Genomic DNA, 25,044 nt, shown 5'->3' with positions numbered 1-25,044 from the left:
CCAGCTCAATGAATAAAGCCATACTGTCATAAAAATGAGCCCCACACAGCAACACCAGTGTAGAAGGATGCTGTGGGCAACATTCTTCTTATGGATGGTGATGATGAATCAATGTAAAAGTGAGACTTACTGGACCCACATTTTAAATCCTCCTATGTTTCGCCCCTTAACATGGTGGGACATGGAATTACCACTAATTAACAATGATACACAGTGGGCAGGTGGTCACTGGTTAGAACCCATGGAACACTAGCTGAGGGAGAACATTACTATGTCAAATAGAATAGAACAGAACAGAATAGAATAAACCAGGTTGGAAGAGACCACAAGATCATCACGTCCAACCCATCAACCAATCCAACCCACCTAAACAACTAACCCATGGCACCAAGCACCCCATCAAGTCTCCTCCTGAACACCTCCAATGATGGTGATGCCCACCTCCCCAGGCAGCCCATTCCAATGGGCAATCACTCTCTCTGTATAGAACTTCTTCCTAACATCCAACCTAAACCTCCCCTGGTGCAGCCTGAGACTGTGTCCTCTTGTCCTGGTGCTGGCTGCCTGAGAGAAGAGACCAACATCCGCCTGTCTACAATCTCCCTTCAGGTAGTTGTAGGGAGTAATAAGGTCACCCCTGAGTCTCCTCTTCTCCAGGCTAAGCAACCCCAGCTCCCTCAGCCTCTCCTCGTAGGGCTTGTGTTCCAAACCCCTCACCAACTTTGTTGCCCTTCTCTGGACTCGTTCCAGCAAGTCAACATCCTTCCTAAATTGAGGGGCCCAGAACTGGACGCAGAACTTAAGGCGTGGCCTAACCAGTGCTGAGTACAGGGGCAGAATGACCTCCCTGCTCCTGCTGGCCACAGTATTCCTGATACGGGCCAGGATGCCATTTGCCCTCTTGGCTGCCTGGGTACACTGCAGGCTCATGTTCAGCCTACCGTCAACCAGCACCCCCAGGTCCCTCTCTGCCTGACCGCTCTCCAGCCACTCTGACCCCAGCCTGTAGCACTGCATGGGGTTGCTGTGGCCAATGTGCAGAACCTGGCACTTGGATGTGTTCAATCTCATGCCGTTGGACTCTGCCCATCTGTCCAGCCTGTCGAGGTCCCTCTGCAGAGCCTCTCTACCCTCCAGCAGATCAATTCCTGCCCCCAGCTTGGTGTCGTCCGCAAATTTACTGACGATGGACTCAATGCCCTCATCCAGATCATCAATAAAGATGTTAAAGGGCATGGGGCCCAGCACTGATCCCTAGGGCACACCACTAGTGACTGGCTGCCAGCTGGATGTGGCACCATTCACCTCCACTCTCTGGGCTCGGCCCTTCAGCCAGTTCCTAACCCAATGCAATGTGCTCCCATTCAAGCCACAGGCTGACAGCTTGGCCAGGAGTTTGCTGTTGGGGACGGTGTCAAAAGCCTTGCTGAAGTCCTGGTAGACTACATCCACAGGCCTCCCCACATCCACCCAGAGGGTTACCTGATCATAGATGGAGATCAGGTTGGTCAGGCAGGACCTGCCCTTCCTAAATCCATGCTGGCTGGGCCTGATCCCTTGGCCATCCTCTAAGTGCTGTGTGATTGCACTCAAGATGACCTGTTCCATAATCTTGCACTGAGGTCAGGCTGACAGGTCTGTAATTCCCTGGCTCATCCAACCGGCCATTCTTGTGGATGGGCACCACGTTGGCCAGCTTTCAGTCATCTGGGATCTCTCCAGTGAGCCAGGACTGATGAAAAATGATGGAGAGCAGCTTGGCCAGCTCACCTGCCAGCTCTCTCAGCACCCTAGGATGGATCCCATCTGGTCCCATGGACTTGTGAGGATCCAAGCAGCTGAGGAGAGCTCCAAATACCTGCTCCTGGAACATAAGGAAACTATGCTGCTCCCTGGCTCCATCTCCCAGCTCTGCAGGCCAGCTGTCCAGAAGACATTCTGTCCTGCTAGTAAAAATTGAGGCAAAGAAGGTGTTAAGTACCTCTGCCTTTTCCTCATCCTTTGTTACAGCGTTCCCCTCCATGTCCACCAAGGAGTGGAGGTTGTCCTTGCCCTTCCTCTTGCTATTAATATATTTATAGAAGGATTTTTTGTTGTCCTTCACAGCAGAGGCCAGTCTAAGCTCTAAATGTGCGTTTGTCTCCCTAATTTTCTTCCTACAAGACCTAGCAACATCCTTAAACATTCTATGCGTTGCCTCCCCTTTCTTCCAAAGATGATACACCCTCTTTTTTCCCCTTAATTCATTCAGAAGTTCATTGCCCATCCAGGCTGGCCGTCTGCCCCGGCGGCTCATCTTCTGGCACATTGGTACAGCCTGTTCCTGCGCCTTCAAGAGTTCTTCCTTGAAGCAGGTCCAGCTCTCCTGGACCCCTTTGTTTTTAAGGGCTGTTTCCTAAATCTCACATTTAGTGTGGACATGTGGCCATTATGTGTCACTCCAAGCCAGTCCAGTACAGATTGCGTGTATTTTGGCCCACAACAGCACGTGGTCACAGTTATAGTGACCAAATCAGTAACCAACTACACTGGTATTGATTTCCCTGGAGTAATTGGAGAACCTGTAGATATAGCAGGATGACCAGCGATTCTTCCTTGTGTAGTAAAGAAGCAACTGGGGGATGTCACTCAGGTGGCATGCATGCTTAGAGAAGTTGCCTCAGAAACTGAATCATACAAAAGCAGAAATTATTGACTGGGGACCATGGAGTTATACTGACAGGGTTGACAACACCAGGTGGTACAGCGAGGGCTATTCAGGCCCTGTGTTGCAACTCTCATGGAATGGTAGTAAAAGTGTGATAAGGAAACAGTTGTGGAGCTTAGCTTTACCATTTGTAAACAGCACTATTAAAACAATTTGTAGGTGGAAAGGCATTTTAGTAGAATGTGTACTTGGTAGTTCCTTTGCTACTGTGTGTACTATCCTCCCATATGTATTAGGAATAGGTGTTGCTTGTATATACCGAATGAAGCATTTATCATCTTAGTTGTAGCAATATTACTTTTAAGATTTGTATTATTGATAAAGACATTGAAGGGGCAGAGGTATGGATTCCAGTGAATAGGTCAAGAGGATGGGAGAGTGAAATCTATTGGATCATGTTAACAGGCTATTAGACCAGGGACTAAAGGATCCCATATAAACTGCTTGTTCTATAGCAATGAACGATTCCTGCTTCACCAACAAGGGTGTCAGTGCACGCTTTTCGACACTTGGCTCTCTCTAAATCTTTTGCTCACTATGCCTGGAAGCAACGGTGTAAGCATTGCTGGGCAATAAATGTGAACACGAAGTTTATTACTGCCACTGTTGAGTCCTGTATTCGTGTACGTGGGTGTATTTGCACGCGGGCTTGTCGTGTGTCTCTGCACCGGGCGGGCCGCGTCTACCAGCCGTCGCACGCCGACCGCCCTTTGCTGGCCGTTTGCAAACATCCGCGATGAAGGCTGAGCTAGTGCCTTCCCCGAATCAATAGTGCGGTGGCAGGACTCGTACAAAGCATGTGCTTTCATCGGAGCGGGCTGAGCGAGGGAACACGGCGCCTTTCCGCCCGCACCGCGGGGCTGCTTCGCTGGCCGTAGTCCGCGCCTACCGGCTCGCTGTCCCTCTGCCCACCTCCCCTTCCCCCTCCTCCTCTCCCCCCTCCGCATTCTCGCCTCTGCGGGGCGCTGTGGGCGGCAGCGTACGAGGCGGTACCGCTCTGGCGTCGCCGGACGTTGCTGCCGTTGCCTAGCGAGACGCAGTAAACAAGCGAGAGCCATAGGCCGCCGCCTCGGCGGGCTCTGCCGCGGCCTGCCTCAGTCTCTGCTCTGCCTCTCTGCCTGGCACCGGCGGCAGCGGCCGGTGGCCCCATGCTGGAGCTGTAGCGGGATTCTGAGGCCCCGGCAGCCCGGGCGCTTGGATTCCGCGGACGGCTCCCGGGACTCTGGCGTGATCCCGTTCCGGCTGCTTTCAGGTTTGGAGTGAAAAGACCTCTTCGAGATAGAACACGGAAAATACACTGTCCCGCTCTCAGAATACGCATGCCAGCAAAAACTGTACCAGTAGTATGTGCTCCTGCCTTCTGGCAGCCAAGAGCACACGATGTGTGGGCACCGGAGTATTTTGGTAGCTTTGGCAAACACCTGGTTTATATTCTCATGTTATTGTACGAAGTAGTGAATAGATTTCCCTTCACCCCCCACCCCCCTCCCCATTTGGTTATTTATGTATTTAATACTATTTTAAAAGATGCGGAGCATGTTGGCACTTCTGCATACTCCCCTTCCTAGGGGATTAAAATTAATGTGCCTGGATGAATAAAAAACTGAAGTTGAGGAAAATGTGTTTTGAATCTCTAGTTGTACAGCTATCTCTGATGGTGGTGTCCTCTGATTTTCTTAGTTGCAGGCATTTTGTTGACTATGTGAGTACTTTGTGGGGAGCACGGGGATGGATTCTGGCATGGAAGAGACACCAGTTAAAGTTGCAGTTCGAGTCAGACCTCTGCTTTTCAAAGAAGTACTTCACAACCACCAAACATGTGTAAGACTAATCCCAAATACCCAACAGATTATCATTGGGAAAGACCGTGTCTTCACTTTTGATTACGTGTTTGGCAAAAACTCAACCCAAGAAGAAGTCTATGCTGTTTGTGTTAAGCCTCTTCTAGTGTCTTTGACTAACGGATACAATGCTACAGTGTTTGCTTATGGACAAACGGGTTCTGGCAAGACTTACACCATTGGAGGTGGCCACATTGGTAGGTTGTATAAAGTTTGGGGGTATAATATGCTGTTTCTCAGTCTTCATTTTAACATGCAAGTTAACCTATAATTTCTTCTTGAAATTTACTGGTTTAGAGATTCTTGATACATATAATTTTCCTTTCCTTGAAAAAGGTTCTTTAGATGATTGTTTAGTTTCTCACTCTAAGCATTTACACAACAAATGTGACAAGGAGGACTGTTTAAGTTTTATTCTTCCCTGTGCACAAAAATTAAGGTTTACTTTAGAGGCCGAAGAGACAGACTGCAGTCTGCTTTTTTTGAATCTCAGCAGTAGGAATAAAGGAGACTCCGCATTATTCACAGTTTTTGTGATTATAACATTATGTAATTTAGATTTTAACTTTGAATCCTATTAATGGATGCAAAAATGGATTTTTGAATCCTAGAAAACAAGTATTTACAAAGCAGTATCAAATCTTCCGAGAGAGAGTTCTTCCTTCACAGAGAGAGTTGTTAGCTGTTGGAATGGGCTGCCCAGGGGAAGTGGTTGAGTCACTGTCCCTGGAGGTGTTCAAGAGGGGATTGGATGTGGCACTTGGTGCCATGGTCTAGTAGTCATGAGGTCTTGGGTAACAGGTTGGATTGATGATCTTTGAGGTCTTTTCCAACCTTATTGATTCTATGATTCTATGATCTCACAGGCTTCTCAATCTTCAGTCTTTGTAATCCATGCAACAGATTGACTGCAGGCTTCCGTGACATCTTTGCTTGTATTTTAGCATCCGTTGCAGAGGATGAAAAGGGCATCATTCCACGGGCTATTGAAGAGTTGTTTCATCATATTTCTGAAAACCGCAGCATTGACTTCCACGTGAAGGTATCTTATATAGAGGTTTACAAAGAAGAACTTCGTGATTTATTGGAGTTGGAGACCTCTGCAAAAGAATTACATATCCGAGAAGATGAAAAGGGAAATACGGGTAGGATTTTGGCCCTAGAATTTAGTGTGTTGAGTTTCAGTTGTGTACCAAGAAATTCTTCCCATCTCTTGAAAGTGTATTTTCACTACTACTACTATGAACAGTTAAATATTCATATAAACCTAGCTTAGCGGATGTGAAGCAGTTTGGGAGTTTTGGTTCCCTCCAAACAGTATAGATGCTCCATCAGAAATGACAACAACTGCTAAAGTAAAAATATAGTCTACTACTTCAGTAAATTTCTGTCTAGAAACACAGTAGCAGGATTATTCACCTGAGTGTTTTAACATTAAACTTTTGCTTCTCCCATCAGAATTACAGTTTTTAAACATTTTTTAAATTAAATGAGTAGAATAAAATGTTTCATTAATAATAGAATCTGATATTTTGGAGGCATTGAAATTAACCCTTTTCCTGTAGTTCTAGGTGAAAATACTAGAAAAAAAATCCACAGCAGATTTATTCTGTAACTGTACTGTCTGTTCTGTTTCTGTATTCTTTACATTCTAAGTTATGTTTAATAGCAATATATTGTTGTATTGAGCTGCCATCGTTTTCGTGTCTGTAGCTGGAAGAAAGTACTAATTTAGCACAATATCATTGCTTCATAAGGCTCCTCCCATATGTTTTAAACTTCTTTAGTGCAGTTGGAGTCATATTCAGTACTTTAGTTACCACATACTTCATTAAAGCAAAGAACAGAAAATACACTTAACAAGGGGGGCTTGGTAGGAGTACTTGACAGTAGTACCTTTTTACATTGTTAGATTGCTGATAGATACCTAAGAGGCCAAACTATCTGAGCTATATTGAATACAAATTTTATTCTTACTATAGGGTAGGAATAATTTCGGCTAAAAGCTTCTTTTTTCCCCCTTTCCTCCACACCCCACCCCCCCCCAGGCAAAATATCTTCAAGCTGACTTTGCTCATACTTTTCCAGATAGCACTAGTCTGCAAATTATTTTTGGCAAGGTGTAAATGAGCAAAGCTGTGCATTGTGTTTAAGATACTATTTCTAATGATTTGACACAATGCACCCATATATTTAATATCTGGAAGTTTCAGATATGTTGTACTTAATGCTTTTCACAAATTGAGGTCTTATTTTTCCAAAGGTGTATGCTAAGACCTCGTAATAATGGTTTTCTAATGCATGTTTATGGTTTGACTTCTTCTCATTGCTGTAAACTTCTGCTGAAGTGCTTAGAAATAATTGAATTATTCTTTGGTTTGGTATCTGCAGTGATTATTGGTGCTAAGGAGTTCCCTGTAGAATGTGCAGATGAAGTTATAAGCCTGCTGAAAAGTGGCAGTGCAGCTCGTCACACAGGCACAACACAAATGAATGAGCACTCTAGTCGATCTCATGCCATTTTTACCATCAGTATTTGTCAGAAACATCCTGTAGAGCCTCAGAAAAATACCAATGTTGTACGGGATTCATCCAGGAAATCAGTCCAGAAGATTGCCTCCAAGTTTCATTTTGTGGATTTGGCAGGATCAGAGAGGGTGACAAAGACTGGAAATACTGGTGAACGCTTCAAAGAGTCAGTTCAGATCAACAGCGGTCTGTTAGCCTTGGGAAATGTCATCAGTGCCCTTGGAGATCCTAAAAGGAAAAATGTACACATTCCATACAGGGATGCTAAAATCACTCGTATTCTGAAAGACTCCCTTGGAGGAAATGCCAAGACGGTCATGATAACATGTGTAAGTCCATCCTCATCAGACTTTGATGAATCTCTAAATTCCCTCAAATATGCCAACAGAGCCAAAAACATTAGAAATAAACCAGTTGTAAATTACAACCCTGATCAAGAACGGATTGATGAAATGGAACTTGAAATCAAATTGCTTCGAGAAGCTTTGCAGAACCAGAAATTTGGTAATCAGGGTTCACGTGACTTGAACCAGGAACGAACTCATATAATTTCTCTTGAGGAGCAGCTCACCCGGCTTCAAGTTCAATGTTTCAGTTACAGAAATTGTGTAGATGAAGCTCTCCCATTACTGCTTGACTTGAATGGTGATGTTAACTTAGAAAGAAATCAACGGGACAGGCTGCAGAAATGGATCACTATGGTAGAGGAAGTAAGAAAGGAAGCTCTCAGCATACAGGGAACTGACACAGGGACTGGGACTAGCCAAGAGCCACTACACATCACAATTTTTCAGCTAAAGAAGGAGCTAAAGAAAAGCCAGGTATTTAATGATAAGTTGATTATTTAAATAGCTGTGTGAAAGACCAGCCTGCTAATACTTTAATTCAATTTCAAAAGATAGAAAACTTTTAACATTTACCTATAGTTAATTTGACAATTAAAATTGAACTCACAATCTTGTTTAATTTTTTTTCGTCTTATTTCCTGGGAATAGCTTTATTTTAATGGATCACTGAATAGATGATCATCTAGATCATAGTAGAGATAAGTAATGTTATATTTTGGTTAGTCAGCTTCAAGATGATTCTATGAGGCTAAGCTGTTTTATCTGTTAGATTTTTTTGTCTTGAGCTATGCTAGTGTGCTAGGTCAGACTGGAGTGGATAAATTTACTTCATAGCAGCTCGAAGGGTGTTGTTTTAGATTTGTGAGCAGTACAGTGCTGGTAGCACAAGATGTTTTAAGTCTTGCTGAAGAATGTTTGCACAGCATCAGGTCTTCTCTCTTTTTGTCTCTACCCTTCAAATAATAGACTGAGGCATGCAAAAATGGTTTGGTACACAAACACACAGAGCAAATCAGATCACCTGAACTTCAACAAGGCCAAAATCACAGAATGATAGAATAGAATAACCAGGTTGGAAAAGACCTTTGAGATCATCAAATCCAACCTACCATCCAACAACATCTAATCAACTAAACCATGGCACCAAGTGCCCCATCCAGTCTCTTCCTAAACACCTCCAGTGATGGTGACTCCACCACCTCCCTGGGCAGCCCATTCCAATGGCAAATCACTCTTTCTGTGAAGAACTTCTTCCTAACATCCATCCTAAACCTCCCCTGGCACAGCTTGAGACTGTGTCCACTTGTTCTGGTGCTGGTTGCCTGGGAGAAGAGACCAACCCCCACCTGGCTACAACCTCCCTTCAGGAACTTGTAGACAGCAAGATGGTCTCCTCTGAGCTTCCTCTTCTCCAGGCTAAGCAATCCCAGCTCCCTCAGCCTCTCCTCATAGGGCTTGTGTTCCAAACCCCTCACCAACTTCGTTGCCCTTCTCTGGACACGTTTGAGCAAGTCAACGTCTTTCCTAAACTGAGGGGCCCAGAACTATACACAGGACTCAAGGTGTGGCCTAACCAGCGCTGAGTACAGGGGCAGAATTACTTCCCTGCTCTTGCTGGCCACACTATTCCTGATACAGGCCAGGATGCCATTTGCCTTCTTGGCTGCCTGGGCACACTGCTGTCTCATGTTCAGCCTACTGTCAACCAGTACACCCAGGTCCCTTTCTGCCTGGCTGCTCTCCAGCCGCTCTGACCCCAGTTGGGAGTTGGAAGGGATGTCTAGAAACCATGGAGTCCAACCCTGCTGCCAAAGCAGGATCACATACTTCAGGCCACACAGGAATATATGCAGGCAGGTTTTGAGTGTTTCTAGAGAAGAAGAATCCACCGTCTCTCTGAGCAGCCTATTCCAGTGCTCCATCACCCTCACTATAAAGAAGTTTCTCTTCATGTTGAGGTGGACCCTTCTGTCCCCCAGCTTGTACCTGTTGATCCTTGTTGTATCACTGGTCACCACCAGAGAGAGACTGACACCTTCATCCTGATGTCCACCCCTCAGGTATTTATAGATTTTGGTAAGATGCCCTCTCAGCCTTCTCTTCTCAGGACTAAACAGCCCCAGATCTCTCCATCTTTCCTCATAGCAGAGATGTTCAAATCCCACAAGCTCGCCATTGGACTCTCTCCAATAGTTGCCTGTCTCTTTCTCCAGTAGATCCCTGGTGTCACCAGGGCACAGTGTTGGGGGGGGATGAGAAAATGCTTAGATCTGCTGGACAGTTTTCTTAATGCACCCCAGGATGCTAGTGGCTCTCTTAGCTACAAGGGCACATTGCTGTCCCATGGATAACTTTTTGGCCACTAGGATTCCAAGGTCTTTCTCCATGGGACTGCTTTCCAGCAGGGCAGCCCCTAACCTGTACTGGTGCCTGATGTTATTCCTCCTCAGAGGCAGGACTCTGCACATGTCCTTGTTGAACTTCAAGAGGTTTGCCTGCACCCCGCTCTCCAGCCTGTTAAGATCTTGTTGGATGTTTGCACAGCCTGACGGTATGTCAGCCACCTCTCCCAATTTCATTTCATCAGTGAACTTGCTGAGGGTGCACTCAATCCCCTCATCCAGGTCGTTGATGAAAGTAATGAACAAAAATGGACCCTGGAGATACCACTGACCACAGACCTCCAACTGGATTCTGTGCCACTGATCACAACTCTCTGAACTCTGCCAGTTTCCAGTCCTCCTTGTGGTCCACATCTTGGCTGAGAGGCTTGGCTGTTCCCTCTGGTGAGTCCAGTGGAGTTGCCTGGAACCAGCTGTGTCTACCATGAGGAAACCATGGCCTTTTTTCGCAGACACCACCCCTGCAGTCACCCCCACCAAGCCCTTGACAGCTGTATCAAATGCAACTGAGTGAATATATTCTGGGTTTAGTTATGTATCTTTAATACAATATGCCACTTAGTTTTCCATCACGTCCTCCTCTGTCACTACACCAACATCTGTGCAAGGTTCTTCCTGTAGCTGGCTCAATTCTGCATAATGATACAATACCAGTCGGGCACAGGATACACTTGTCAACTACATTTAGTAGAAGCATTTGCATTGGTACATAGACTTTGGAAAAAAGTTCTTTTCTCTAAAGAGACATCAGGTTCTTGAGTGGATTCAGAAAAAAGTATCACAAGTTGTCTTTTCTTGGAAGAAAGACATCATAGGCGAGCTAGGTGTACAGAAGTATTCAGTTTTAGACCAGTCAGACGTGATGTGTCCACACTTTGTATTTGGATTCTATGGGCTTTCTGGAAGAGTAACAATATTTGGATGTTCTTATCCACAAGAACGTCTAAAGAAGCATTTTCATGATTTCTTTAATCTTTAGGCTTTTCTCTGAGTTGCAGAATGAAGACAGCTGTCCTTTTTAATTTGAGAAGCATATTAATCTTGTGATTGATGTGACTGATGGTGAGATGCTGTGGCTGCATCTCCTAGCACCCTGAAGAGAATGATTTGATCTAGAGATCTACTTCAATAAAATAGCTTTGATTATGGTTACTTTATGTGCTTTGGAAGCAATAAATTTCTCAGAAGAAAGTCAATAAATGAAACAGAAGTGAAGAAATAACCAGCAGAAACCATAGAAAAGTACTTGGAAAATTTGTCATTCTTACCTCCAAAAATTGCAGTTCAGATCACATATTTTAACAATAAATTAGGCTTTGTTGTGGGAAGTTTTAAATTGATTTCATTATTCTCCAACTATAATAGTAAAATAATAACAATAACAACAACAACAGATGGGCAGAATCCAACGGCATGAGATTTAATACATCCAAGTGCCGGGTTCTGCACATTGGCCACAACAACCCCATGCAGAGCTACAGGCTGGGGTCAGAGTGGCTGGACAGCAGTCAGGCTGAGAAGGACCTGGGGGTGCTGGTTGACGGTAGGCTGAACATGAGCCTGCAGTGTGCCCAGGCAGCTAAGAGGGCCAATGGCATCCTGGCCTGCATCAGGAACAGTGTGGCCAGCAGGAGCAGGGAGGTCATTGTGCCCCTGTACACTGCACTGGTTAGGCCGCACCTTGAGTACTGTGTCCAGTTCTGGGCCCCTCAGTTTAGGAAGGATGTTGACTTGCTGGAACGAGTCCAGAGAAGAGCAACAAAGTTGGTGAGGGGTTTGGAACACAAGCCCTACGAGGAGAGGCTGAGGGAGCTGGGGTTGTTTAGCCTGGAGAAGAGGAGACTCGGGGTGACCTTATTACTCTCTACAACTACCTGAAGGGAGGTTGTAGACAGGTGGATGTTGGTCTCTTCTCCCAGGCGGCCAGTACCAGAACAAGAGGACACAGTCTCAGGCTGCGCCAGGGGAGGTTCAGGCTGGATGTTAGGAAAAAGTTCTATACAGAGAGAGTGATTGCCCATTGGAATGGGCTGCCTGGGGAGGTGGTGGAGTCGCCATCACTGGAGGTGTTCAGGAGAAGACTTGATGGGGTGCTTGGTGCCGTGGGTTAGTTGTTTGGCTGGTGTTGGATTGGTTGATGGGTTGGACATGATGATCTTGAAGGTCTCTTCCAACCTGGTTTATTCTATGTATTCTATGTAACAACAATAATAATAATAAACAAATAAATATAAAAATAATAATAATATTTTCCCTTTTTCCAAAGCTGAACTTTTTTTTTAAAAATTATCTAGCAGGCTCTAGTTATGGATGAAGAAGTATTTAGCCAGAAGGACCATGAACTACAGGTACTGCAGAATCAGATAAAGACATTACTGCAGGAAAATGAAGAGCACCTGCAGTCATTAAAGGAGGCTCAAGAAACAAAGAGATTGCAGGTACGTGTATCTCTACCTCACCACCCTTCCGTTGTATGAATGCATTCATCATTTTAAGACTCAGGACTCTTTTTGGACATAACTATCTGTTAGTCTTACGGAAATTTTGCTTGAGTTAGAGCTGCATCACTTAATTAGTTAAGTTCATCCTGTCGATGAAGAACACCAGTGTGATTCCTGAAGCTTGTGTTTCATGCTAGCTGTGCTGCAGCTTTCCTGTACAATGTGGTGAATCATTCACCTTCTCTGTGCTTCTTGAAGCATAACACACACTCTTATTGCTAAGTAGCTTCATGACAATTAAAGAATTAGGATTTGAAAGGTCTCAAAGATTCTTTAGAACCTTAGAAAGGTTGTCTAGAAATGTATTTTATTATGGTTTCATTAAGAATTGGAATATTGTTCATTTTTGACTATATAAAACAGAATTTCATCCTAATTTTTTGAGCATTTATAGTTAAAAAACCTGAGTGACATAGTAGAAACACTACTTGCCTCCTTTCTTCTCTAGATCTTGTGGATGCTAACAAAATTATGATGGGTAGTAAGTGTAAGATAATTAAAGATTCAGGAGACTGTTAATAGTTAATAGTTAATATTATGATGTTGCCTGTCACATGGATGATAGATAAATTATCTGACTTTTTAAAAGAGAAAAACATAAGCATGGTTAGGTAGGTAGTACTTTTCTTCTTATTCTACTTTTCCTCCTTTTTTATCTTCTTTGCTGATGGCTTGGGAGGAGTCAGTCAGTGAAAGGTAAGCATACTAGTTATCTTTTTCTTCCCTCTGTCACCTTCTTTCTTTTCTGTTATCTCTGGCTAGATATTTTTTTTTCTTTGTGACCTGTACAGCCTAGTGTCAATTTATTACACTGAGATAATGCTTATGTAAATTGTGGAAGCTACAAGGCAGAGATTACCATTGCCTCAGAGTCAGAGACAGGAGAGAAGCTTGAGAGGTCTCAGGCCTTATCTTGGCCTTATCTTAATCCACTAAATTGCCACTTTTATTTTAAAACATATAAAATAAGTAGAATAATGAAAAGCGAATGCTTCTGTTAGAATTTTAAGTTGTATTCACAGGAATATGTAATTTAGTGATAAGTGATAGTATAAGGACTTTTAAAGTACCGGGTACTAGATAGATAGGTGTGTTTATGTAAAAAGGTGTTGAACCGTGAGATTGTATGTACAGGGGAATCAGGGACAAAGTGTCTTTAAAGGGTTGAATAATAGCTTCAAGGTGCATCACCACTTCCAAAATCAAAACAAATACAGTATTCATACATATATTCTATTACCTGTGACACAGGAGTATTATGTACTGTCTATGTCTGGAAGGAGCTTGCAGTCTAAGAAAAGAAGATACAAAGAATGGACAAAAATGTATTATTCAAAGTAGGAGAATGCAAAACATCTTTCACTGGATACTCTTCTTTGACTGTCACTAGATATTCTTCAACATTCCTGTTGTTAGTGGGACAGATTTTAAAGATACTTTGAAAATAATTGAAAGGGATAGAAAGAGTTGAAAACAGATACAATACTGGCCTTATGGATGAGTCTAGGTAAGATAAGTTTTGAAAAATGCAGAGACTGCTCCAGGAGGAACAGGTACCTAAGTTCTCCAAAGCAGCATTACCAACAAATTTCAGGCTGGGTAGAAGGAAAAGTAGCCTATGCAGGGGATCCTAAGATCATGTACATGTTTATGTTTATTAATACAAATAATCTTTAATTGGAAGTGCTTGAAGAGGAAGCCTGTATACATGTTTAAGTAATTAGACTCAGCCCACATGTTTTATTTTAATTTCTTTGTTAAATTCTCACTTTATTTCTCCATAAACATAGATAGAAAGCAAGCATACTGATAAGTATGTCATCCACATCTCACTAGATCCCTAGATAAGAATAGAATAGAATAGAATAGAATAGAATAGAATAGAATAGAATAGAATAGAATAGAACAGAATAAACCAGGTTGGAAGAGACCTTCAAGATCATTGTGTCCAACCTATCATCCAACACCATCTAATCAACTAAACCATGCAAGTTAACATAACATGCCAAGGATAGGTCTTAATGGATAAAAATGTATCAAAAATGTATTTGAGCTGGAATTTGTGTGTTAGATTAATGACATGTCATATAATTTTCAGTTTGCTTCAGAATTTGTCTGTGCACTGCAGAAGAATGTAGTGTCAATGCATGATTTACAAGATTCATGGTCTTTGAAGGAATTCAGCTCATACTCAGCAACAGTTTTGCTTTGCTTTTTTTTTCTCCTCTCCATGAGAATGAGAAAATGGTGGAACAGCAAATGGTTATTGATCAGCTAAAAGAAAAATTAGAGAAGTTTACAGATGTGAAAACCTTGGGCTCCTCAAGCGCTTGCGCAGATGGGCCAGCTGTTGTGGCATCTGCAAGAAGGCCATACAGTGTCCCACTCACAAAGAGTCTGCTGCACTCCCTTCGCCCACCTTCAGGAACAGAGACCCAAAAGGTAACATCTGCCCAAATGTTAGATGCTTTTTCCCTTTACTTTGTTAGCAGTTGTAGCTCAGTGATTAGACTTGATATGACAAACGAAGACTCTGAAAAATTACTTTTTAATGTCTTACAGTGTATACCATACCATAACTGTAAAAGGCCTACAATTATAACTACAAAAGCCTTATTTTTTTCTGGTGTTTTTATGGAGGTTTTGAGGGTTCAAATACAAAGCATTATCAAAATTTAATTGCTATTCATATCGACTGCATTGGGTAATGAATTGCCAACAGGCCTTCTTTCCCATTTGGAGCAAGCGCTCCAAGCTCTTGCAAAACCTTTCGTTACAAGGGTATTCAGAATTATTAGAGAAGACATTAGTAGTAGACCAAACTCAGTTGTTGGCACACTTCTAAATGGAAATATTTTTTTAAAGGTCAGTAAAGAACTGCTAAATTGTTGCAAGTGTTTTTACCTACCATGTTTTTTGTGTGGTTTTTGACAGATGTACACCAGCCCCCCTGCCTTTTTGCTGGCCCGAGTAATGGCAGAATTCCATGCTCGCAGACAGACAGTGCTGAACAACATAGAAGATCAAGATAAGGTCCTTCACTGCCACCTCTCTGATCACAGCGATGAAGAGAAACAAAATACAAGCAGCAAAAAGAAAACCTCACTTAAGTACTTTTAAAAATTATTCCTTACTTTTGTTATTATAGATAAATGTATAGCAAAAGCAGTGTCGCTGCCTAATCCTGCCATAGTCTGAGACCACTCATGATATTACTTATGGTAAATTTATAGGGCCAACTCAGCATATTACAAAATATTTAATAAATATAGGATTTTCATTTAATAAAGATTGCATAATCCTTGGGTTTGCGCCACATTCCACTGTGAAGATCAGAGAGGTAGGGAGGTAGAGATCTGATGAGAGAGAAGGTACAAATGCTTAACATTGCTAAGGTCATATACTTCCCATGAAGCTGGAAAAAAACCCATCCCTATGTGTGTGGAATGTACCATGTTTTCATTCTTCCATAGGCCTTTCACAAATGGAACATGGACACAAAACCAGGCTTCTCTGTGCTTTCTTCCTGATCTAAGTAACATGGAGTGTCAAGTAGACAAGTCTGGTTTATCCAAAGAGTCTGTGCTACAGACTGACACAACCACAGGTAAAATGGAAGTCACAAAAGCAGATCTTGTTCCACTATCAGAATATGCAAGAATGTATTTAGCACATATAATTACTTTTCCCAGTAAAATATGTGTATTTGATACAAATATTGGAGTTTTTGTTATAGTCCAGTGTAGGCTTTTGAGATTCTTCTCCCCTTTTCTGAAACTGATGTCAGTGACCTTGATGTTTAAGTAATACTTATTATTAATACTTATTATTATAAAGCACTTCACACATCAAAAAGCTGTTCAGATATTAATATTTACTACTGCTTCACTGAAATAAAATAGATGCCATTATCTTATCAGAGATACACTGAAGTAGTTTAATGAATATTTTTCCTGCCACTTAAGGTCTTTGAAATGCTAGTTCATACCAGCCTTTCTTTTCCTGCTCAGACCACATGGTAAGGAAAAAGTTTTGACCTATTGTTTCTTTTTAATTCTTTTACTTTGTCTGGAAGAACTCCACACATACAGTGTTCCAGAGCACTACCTTCTGCAAATCTGGAGTGTATTCCAGATTTTTAATCTCCATATTACTTTGTTTTCTTTCAAGGTGAAGACATTGGCAGCCTCCAGAAAAGTCATGTTTTTAACATGCAGAAGTTAAAGAATTCAGAGTTGAGACTCACTGGAGCCAAGCAAAATATGAGAGAACTTGAACTTAATATCAAAATGAAAGAGGAACTTATTAAGGAATTAGTAAGAACAGGTAACTGGCTACTGTATGGAAAATTAGAAGTTCAGAGGCAGAAGAAAAGGCACAAAACTTCTGATGTCCTGCGTATCTTAGTTTTTATGTAATTATCTTATGTAAGAATACTTTAGTAACATTAAGGTTCATAATGTTTATTAATTACTTGCTATGATTGCACTGAAGGTTGTAAATTTTGGTTACAGCTTACTCTGCTGTGATATGCAGATGTATTTGTAAAATAAATCGTTCTTTGTTGATTGCTGCTTCTATACACCAATAGTGTAATTTTTCATGTATGCTCAGTGCTACTGATCTCTTCAGGGACATGTATTTGTCACATGGTGTCTGGGATAGGCGAGAAGACACATCACTGTGCTGGGAATGTAAGCATTCCCACCACTACAGTTGAGAAGCAGAAGTCAGAAGTGGATGAGGGAAAAGGTCAGTGTCCTGGTTAGCCTACATCCCTTACATGTCTGTCCTGGTATATATATGCCTTCTAGACCTAGCCTCATGATGACAGTAAGGATCTCGTTGCTCAGCCCCTTCAATTCCTTCAATCACACTCTTCTGTCCATACCTTCTCTGGAAGTTGTCTTCTGGCACTGCGAAAGATTCTCTGTCCCAAGAAATAGTACTTTGAAAAAGATCATCCACAGAGAGCAAGTCAGGGAGTAGAAACACAATCCAAAGTTGTTTAAGTAGATTGTTATGAGAGCTGAGAAATAAAGAGCATATTTTTCTGGAAAAAGCAAAATTTATGAAATACAGGCAACCCATTTTTGGAAAAAAAACTGCACTATGCAGAAGAATTTAATTTTATTTGTCACTCAGGTGGCACTTTATTTGGTGAAATCTGATGACTTGTGAAGAATTGAGATTTAAGACTCCTCCTTTATCTGTATTCCAGAGTTAGAAAGGAATTGTATGTTCCATTAGGGTTGGAAAATATCTTGGAAATTACTGGTAGAGCCACAGTGAAGTAAGCAATGATTCAGTTACAGAATTAAGTAATACATTTCAAGTGATTTTCCTGCTGTTTTCAAACTATTTGGATGTGGTTTCTTTAAGGTAAGGATGCTCAGTCTGTCAGCAGGCAATATTCTTTGAAGATAACTAAACTGGAGCAAGAAATTGAACAGGCCAAAATGGAACTGACTGAAGCACAAAAGCAGCTTCAGGAGCTGGAGAGTAAGGAGTTGAGAGACATTCCTGAGAAAGCCAAGTTACAAAAAGAGTTCAGTAAGAAGATGGATGCAGCTAAGTTGAAAGTGCAGGTACTTCTGATCTGACCATTAAGATTTGCACATCTCCGTCTCACTGCCACCTTTGAACCTTAACACCAGTTTTACACAAAGGAAGCTCGCTAAAGTAGCTAATGAGAAACTTACTATTGTACTCAGAATGGTATTTAACATATATTTGGTTAGATACATACACTAATTTCCTGGTAGATAAGAAACCAAGAAAGAAATACGAGATTCTCCTGGAACATTGCATGTTGCACCATAAAACAACCTGCACAAGACTATTACAAGTTTATCACCTGCCATAAACAAAATCAATCTTTTATGAAAATACCATATAAATTCAAGCTCTAAGCAAATCACTGTGATAGTTTGCAAGACCAGGCTCAGTACAGTCATATTTCTTTGGCATCGACCTTCTACTTTTAAGTTCTGCTATACCCAAGCTTAAATTCTGTGTATGATTAACTGTAGTAGTTTAAAATTTTGTTATAGATTTCGAGCAGAAAAGTAGAAAAATGTAAATAAATCACTATTGGGTGTAAAAAGTAAACCAAAGATAATTCTAAACATTTTCATTGGAGAGATATCTACTATAAGATTGGCTGTACCAAAACAATTCCTTCTTCTCGTTTCTTCTCTTCTTGCTTCTTGGCCCTGGAGCGATACTAACTTGCTTCTGCTTGACCTTGGCTGCATTGTTTTGGTTAAGTCTAACAGCAACGTTGTCTGCTCTCTCTCTCCCCCTTCTTTGGCCAGGGGGTTCTGGGTGGGCAGGGAAGGAGAAGCTGGTAGCTTCTTCTGGTCTCTGACCACGGGGGCTCTTATGCTATTTGTTAACTCTAAGTATCTGTAAATATTGTAAATACTGTATATTTTGTACATGTTCAATGTATTCATTGTAGTTTTGCCTGTAAATACAGCTTTCATTTGCTTCCAGCTGAACTGGTCTGACAAATTTAATGTTGGGGGGGGAAATTTCAACCTTTCACACCAACTTATGTGTTGTGTGTCTCTTGGTGCTAGAATGATGGGCTAGACAAGCATCATACAGAAAGAGGTAGCTGGCTTATTGTCTTGAGCTCAGGACCAGCATTATGGCAGCATTATTTCTCTGCACATTTTCCAGAACTGTGGCTGTTGTTTGATTTTACTACTTTTATTGTATTGCCAAGCATGAACAGTATCTTTACCTTTTTCATGTTTCTTGAGATTAATTCTGCCTATGCCAACTTTACCAGGTAGTTCAGAAACCACAGAAACGATAAATGACTGTTTTGGCAGAAGCTAGTAAGTCTTGTTGACTAAGAATTTGGTAAAGTAAAGAATGAAGTTGAATAATTTTGGTTTATGTTTTCCTGCTATTAAGCTGAAATTTGTCATAAATATTCAGGCCTTACAGAAGCAGCATCAAGATGCTAAGAATCTGGCTTTATTATTTAACCAAAGCAAGAGACAAGCAACAGAACTTGAACAGAATGTGGCTCAGATGAAGCATCAGCTGACCCAGCTACAGAAGAGACTGTGTGAGGAAAGCGGGAAAAATAAACAACTAGAAGCAGAGATTCAGCAGGACCAGCAACAAATTAAAGTAGGATTCCTGCTGTTTCTTTATGACAAAAAATGAGGTGACCCATTTTTACCTGTGCTTCCCCAAGGCAATAAGCTCTACTGCCAAGCTTTCCATAGACTGAAGTAATGACTTTCTTGACAAATCTCTATAAAGATTTCCATGAAACCTTTTGTGTTTTCAGCTTTTCAAAATTTACTTATTACATGATATCTAGCTCTGAATTTCAATTTTACACATAAATTTAGGTCTGTATTTCAGATTATATACTTGTGTGGACTGTGACATTAAACATTCTGAAAACTGACTGAGACAAGAAGAACAGTGCTTTTTGTTTGTTTATAGGAACTTGAGATGGAGCAACAGAAGATCCTTAAGGATGAAGAGATTGCTGCATTTAAAAAGAAAAATAGTTCAATGGGAACTTCACAGAAGCTACAGGTAGCTAACCTATTTTGAATCTTTTGAGTCCTTGGTGGGGGGTGGGAAGGAAATATTTCTTTATCCCTAGTCATCTTTCTAAAGTGGAAGAAGAGTATTCCATCATAGCTTTGTCTTCTTTTTCACTGTTACAAAAATTGGGAGTATAGTCTAGCAGCTCTTGTACTCCTTTTGAATGACAGCAAGGAGGGGCTTTAATGCCTTTTCTTTCTATTCTTTGTCAAAGATGCTGATTCAGAGACCAGAGAATTCAGAGACCAGAGAATTCAGAGAATGTCCAGAGAAGGGCAACAAGGCTGGTGAGAGGCCTTGAGCACAAGCCCTAGGAGGAGAGGCTGAGGGAGCTGGGATTGTTTAGCCTGGAGAAGAGAAGGCTCAGGGGTGATCTCATTGCCCTCTACAACTATCTGAAAGGTGACTGTAGACAGGAGGGGGTTGGTCTCTTCTCCCAGGCAACCAGCACCAGAACAAGGGGACACAGTCTCAAGCTGTGCCAGGGTAGGTTTAGACTCGAAGTGAAGAGAAAGTTCTTCACTGAGCGAGTCGTTCGTCATTGGAATGGGCTTCCCAGGGAGGTGGTGGAGTCACCGTCCCTCGAGGTGTTCAAGGGGAGATTGGACGTGGCACTTGGTCCCATGGTCTAGTCACGAAGTCTACCAAGACAGGTTGGATTCGATGATCCCTGGGGTCTCTTCCAACCTTAGTTATACTGTGAGAAGAGGAGGCTCAGGGGAGACCTTATTGTTATCTACAAGTACCTGAAGTGAGGCTGTAGCCAGGTGGGGGTTGGTCTTTTCTCCCAGGCAACCAGCACCAGAACAAGAGGACATAGTCTCAAGCTGTGCCAGGGGAGGTTTAGGCTGGATGTTAAGAATTCCTTCATAGAAAGAGTGATTGGCCATTGGAATGTGCTGTCCAGGGAGGTGGTGGAGTCACTGTCACTGAAGGTATTTAAGAGGAGACTAGATGAGGCAGTTGCTGCCATGGCTTACTTGATAAGGTGGTGTTGGGTGATAGGTTGGACTTGATGACCTCAAAGGTATTTTCCAACCTGGTTAATTCTATTCTAGTCTAGGCTAGGCTAGGCTAGGCTAGGCTAGGCTAGGCTATTCTGTAATGCAGTGATGATGGGCTAGTTGAATTCTTGTGGTACCTTCCAAACCTAGGAGACATCTATTTATAAAACTGTTCTTAGGAAATAATATATTTCATCAAAGGCACCTGATACGAATTTCTGTGTAAAAGATGTAACAATGTAACATTGCTGTACATCTTTTTAGGCCAGTCCAATTTCTGTTTTAGTCCAAGTAAAGTTCTGTTGCAGAGTTAACATTAATATGAAAAAAAAGTAAATTTCTTCCACAGTTTTATCAGTTATTCTCAAAAAAGGAAAAACATAATTGCAAAATTCTGAGCACGAAAGTTCTGGTTAATGTTCTTTGGATCTCTATTTAAACTTTAGAAATTAGAAGAGCAAAAGAAATGGCTGGATGAAGAAATGGAAAGAACTCTCCAACAGCACCAACAGTTAGCAGAACTAGAAGAAGATATAAAGAAAAGAGAAGCCATTGTAGCCAAAAAAGAAGCATTATTGCGAGAGAAAAAACACCTGGAAATCAAGAAACTGAGATCTAGTCAGGTGATTTAAGAAAAAGTATGATACTAACCAGTTATAGTACTGACTGAAAGACTTGGGGAGAACAATAATTTTTATTCACTTTTTCTCACCCAAATTCCAACAAAAACCAGTGTGAACTGTGGAGTTCTGTTATTGCAGAGCATTAGATGTATAAATATGGCACTTAGAAACATAGTTTAGTGGGACTTGGCAGTGTTAACTTTATGATTTGACTTAGTGATCTTATTTTCCAGTCCAAGCAATTCTATGTTTAAATAATACAGTATCAAAAAATTACTCAGTTCTTTTGCGAACTAGAGAAGGTGACAGGGAAACATTTTGCAGTATTTATTTTTCACCAGCAAAAGTGAAAAGAAATTGAAATACTGTCATTTAAAACAGCTAGCCTCTTGGAGTTTTAGTGTGTAGAAAACTGCACTTTGAGCATTTGCTTTCTTTCATCTTTTGAGTGAATAATAAATTTTATGGTAGTCATCTACTAAAAATAAATGGGGTCCCATTGCAAGAAGCAGGCAAGTCTTTCACTGCAGAAATTTTCTTCCTGGAAGTCTCAGTTTTATATCTACTGTTGCTGTGATTACTTTTAGGCTTTAAACAAAAATAGTATGAATTTGTCAACTCGCTTAACTCTGCTGGATCAGGAGCTGTGTGATCAAGGTATGCAGCTTCAGGGTAGCACCACTGAAGACAAGACAGACATTTTGGAAAAAATTCAAGTTCTCCAAACAGAAAGGGATCAGCTGCTTAGAAGAAGAAATAGCGTGGATGAGAAACTGAAAGATGGTAAAGTGCTGTCAGCTGAAGTAAGTAAGCACCTCTGAGATAAATACAGGTTTTAGGAAGTGTGATGTAGTAAAACAGTTGAATCAGAACCTAAATTATCTCCAAATATTAGATAAACCCAAAAGGATAGGATTTTGTTAAAAGCAAAATTCATCTGAAGATCTCTATTTTTACAGTGAAAATAAGTCATATTACTTGGGTGGTTTGCACTTGTGTTGATCTGTATAATATACATTGAATATATAATTGATTGACATACATACAGAGATTATTTTTAGGTCTTGAGAAGCAGTATGGGCATATGGCTGAGGTGATAGTGTGCCAGAAAGAGCCCTATTTATCTCATCCTCAAAATCTTGTGCAGTGCTTTAGGTCATGCATTTCTGCCAGTTCTCTACAAAGTTGTGGCCACCAAACTCCTTACTTGACCTGACCAAGCCAGCAGAAGATTAGCACAACCAAAGAAATAATTGCAGAAGTCAAACTGTGGGAGGAAGAGGGAAGAACTAAAAAGGAAATGTGGCTTCTGTTTTTGCGATGAATGATTTGATCTGCCTCTGTAACACGGAAGATACACTATGGAAGGATAAGATGTGTTCTAGATCCGTAGTCTTACCTCTTATTTTCCCCATTCCATGCTCTCTACTATTACTAGTTTGTCTTGCCCTTTAGTTTTTCTCTTAAGAATGAAGTTAAAGTTGTCTTATGTATGGAAAGGTTAATTCTATACTTACTTTTTTTTTTAAGACCTCACTTGTGTTTCTCTGTAGGAAGAACATGTCCTTTTCCAGCTGGAAGAAGGAATTGAAGCCCTGGAGGCTGCTATTGATTACAAGAATGAAAGTATTCAGAACCGCCAGCATTTGCTTAGGTCATCTTCTCAGATTCTTTCACAGAGTGAGAGTAATATAATAGGAAAACTTGTTTCCCTGTCTGCTGCTGAGCTCAGAGTTATCCTTTTCAAATATTTCAAAAAGGTATGTTTTGGGTAATTGCTATTATCTTACTCTATTTTTGGTTACCATTCTAGAGACTAAAATTTAACAAGCTTTTGTTGAAAATCTCTTCAGATGACCTAGATCTGCAGTTACTTCAGATTTTTTAATTACTATTTTTTATATTAACCTAAATAGGATACTTGTGTGTTACATTTGTTTATCTTGTTTTGGGGACACTAGCTTAAAAAGGTACTGTAAATAAGCAAATGTTCTTGCTGCTAACTTTGGGAGCAGCAACATATTTAAACAGTGGTGTTGCATTGAAATTCTTCCAAACTACAGGCTTCATAAAGGTCAGGCTAGTATTCCTATGTATTTGTTTTCTTTAAATCCAGTATAAAATACTGTTTGCAGTGTATACAGCCATACACTGAAGAATCATACTCATATCTGGAAATACAAAGAAGAAACGGCATGTCTTTGTGACCTTGGATGATTTTGTGAACAAGTTGTCTGTGGGGTGCAAGTTGGAAGTTTTCCAGAATCAGGAAAACACTGTTGTTTCAGATTAAATTCTGCACAAAGTGCTGAGGAAATCCACTAGTCCATGTAATGAAAATGCATAGAGCTCATTTCTGAAGTGTGAACTTGTAGCGGCTGGCAAGTCTGTTTCAAATATAAGCTTATGTCTTGTAGAGACCACTGCTTTTGCAGGCTTTAGTCTGCTAAGCAGAAGAATGAAAAGCTTTCATTAAAATTATTTGATAGATCAAAAGAGCTGTGTTTCTTTCTTAGATTGTTGGCCTACGTGAGTCTGAACGTAAATTACAACTGCAAATTGAAGAACAGGAAATGAAGGTCATAGACCAGGAAATCATGATACTTGAATTAGAATCTGCACTTGAACACATCAAATTACAGTATGACAGGCAGCTAACCCTACAACAAAAAGAACATGAGAAAAAAATACAGTTAATACTGCATCATTTCAAAGGTATTTGCTTCTGGGAGAGGGGGATTTTACAGCAAGTATTACCTTCAGTCACTAATGACAAATACTATAGTCCAACTGAAAATAAATAAATAAATAAAGGTTCAGAGATATATTTTGGTCATCACTTATTCTGATGTTGTTGAGTAGGATGCTGAGGAACAGACACGTGGTGTCACTATGAATAGAAAATCAAATACATATTTCAGAGCAGGATCATAATAGTTGTATTTTTATATTGAATTTGCTGATAGGGGAACTTTGAAAGACACCAGACCTGCTGAGCTTGATCTTTTAAATACTCCTGTTAAAACTCACAAGTGCATTTGGCATGACCTTTTTGATGCTGTTAAAACCCACACAGTGCAAGCAGTATCAGCAAGGTACAAGACTTACTCGTTGTGGTTGGACACTTTGTTTTTTGGCACAGAGATTATTTGTTTCTTAAATCAGTTTTGCTTGTCCTAGAACAAGATAATGAAGATACTGCAGAAACCTTGAAAGGGTATGAAGTAAAAGTCCATCAACTGGAAAAAGAGTTATTTTTCTATAAGAAAACCAACAGAGAGATGAAGAAGAAATTGAAAGGCCTCTCTGGAGAGTCATCCCATCAATTACTGGCATCCACTAAATGTAAGTATATTATCTTAAATATTTATGCAGTTGTCAATAGACCATCTGAAGGGTGTTCAACACGCAGAAGTGTATCAGATACAGATCACATTGTTACTGAACTAACTGTTCACCAGGAATATATGACACCTCTTTCCTAGTTTCAAAGGAGAGACAACATTGAC

At 41.0% G+C, this 25,044-nt stretch overlaps 1 protein-coding gene across 1 annotated transcript in view; it reads left to right on the top strand.

The window, feature by feature from the left end:
* The first annotated feature begins 4,401 nt into the window (after positions 1 to 4,401).
* KIF27 (kinesin family member 27) overlaps positions 4,402 to 25,044 on the top strand; it is a 28,824-nt gene continuing 8,181 nt past the window's right edge. Inside the window, exons 1-16 of the mRNA XM_054178246.1 lie at positions 4,402 to 4,745; positions 5,493 to 5,693; positions 6,940 to 7,898; positions 12,121 to 12,264; positions 14,563 to 14,769; positions 15,262 to 15,437; positions 15,801 to 15,934; positions 16,498 to 16,653; positions 17,710 to 17,915; positions 19,279 to 19,476; positions 19,801 to 19,896; positions 21,359 to 21,535; positions 22,123 to 22,338; positions 23,089 to 23,295; positions 24,052 to 24,250; positions 24,716 to 24,880. Coding sequence (XP_054034221.1) covers positions 4,436 to 4,745; positions 5,493 to 5,693; positions 6,940 to 7,898; positions 12,121 to 12,264; positions 14,563 to 14,769; positions 15,262 to 15,437; positions 15,801 to 15,934; positions 16,498 to 16,653; positions 17,710 to 17,915; positions 19,279 to 19,476; positions 19,801 to 19,896; positions 21,359 to 21,535; positions 22,123 to 22,338; positions 23,089 to 23,295; positions 24,052 to 24,250; positions 24,716 to 24,880 — 3,751 coding nt within the window. The 5' untranslated portion in view covers positions 4,402 to 4,435. The remainder of the gene's footprint in view (positions 4,746 to 5,492; positions 5,694 to 6,939; positions 7,899 to 12,120; positions 12,265 to 14,562; positions 14,770 to 15,261; positions 15,438 to 15,800; positions 15,935 to 16,497; positions 16,654 to 17,709; positions 17,916 to 19,278; positions 19,477 to 19,800; positions 19,897 to 21,358; positions 21,536 to 22,122; positions 22,339 to 23,088; positions 23,296 to 24,051; positions 24,251 to 24,715; positions 24,881 to 25,044) is intronic.

The sequence above is a fragment of the Dryobates pubescens genome, chromosome Z (genome assembly GCF_014839835.1).
Source record: "Dryobates pubescens isolate bDryPub1 chromosome Z, bDryPub1.pri, whole genome shotgun sequence".
Classification (NCBI taxonomy): domain Eukaryota; kingdom Metazoa; phylum Chordata; class Aves; order Piciformes; family Picidae; genus Dryobates; species Dryobates pubescens.
This window is presented reverse-complemented; position numbering and strand designations above follow the sequence as displayed.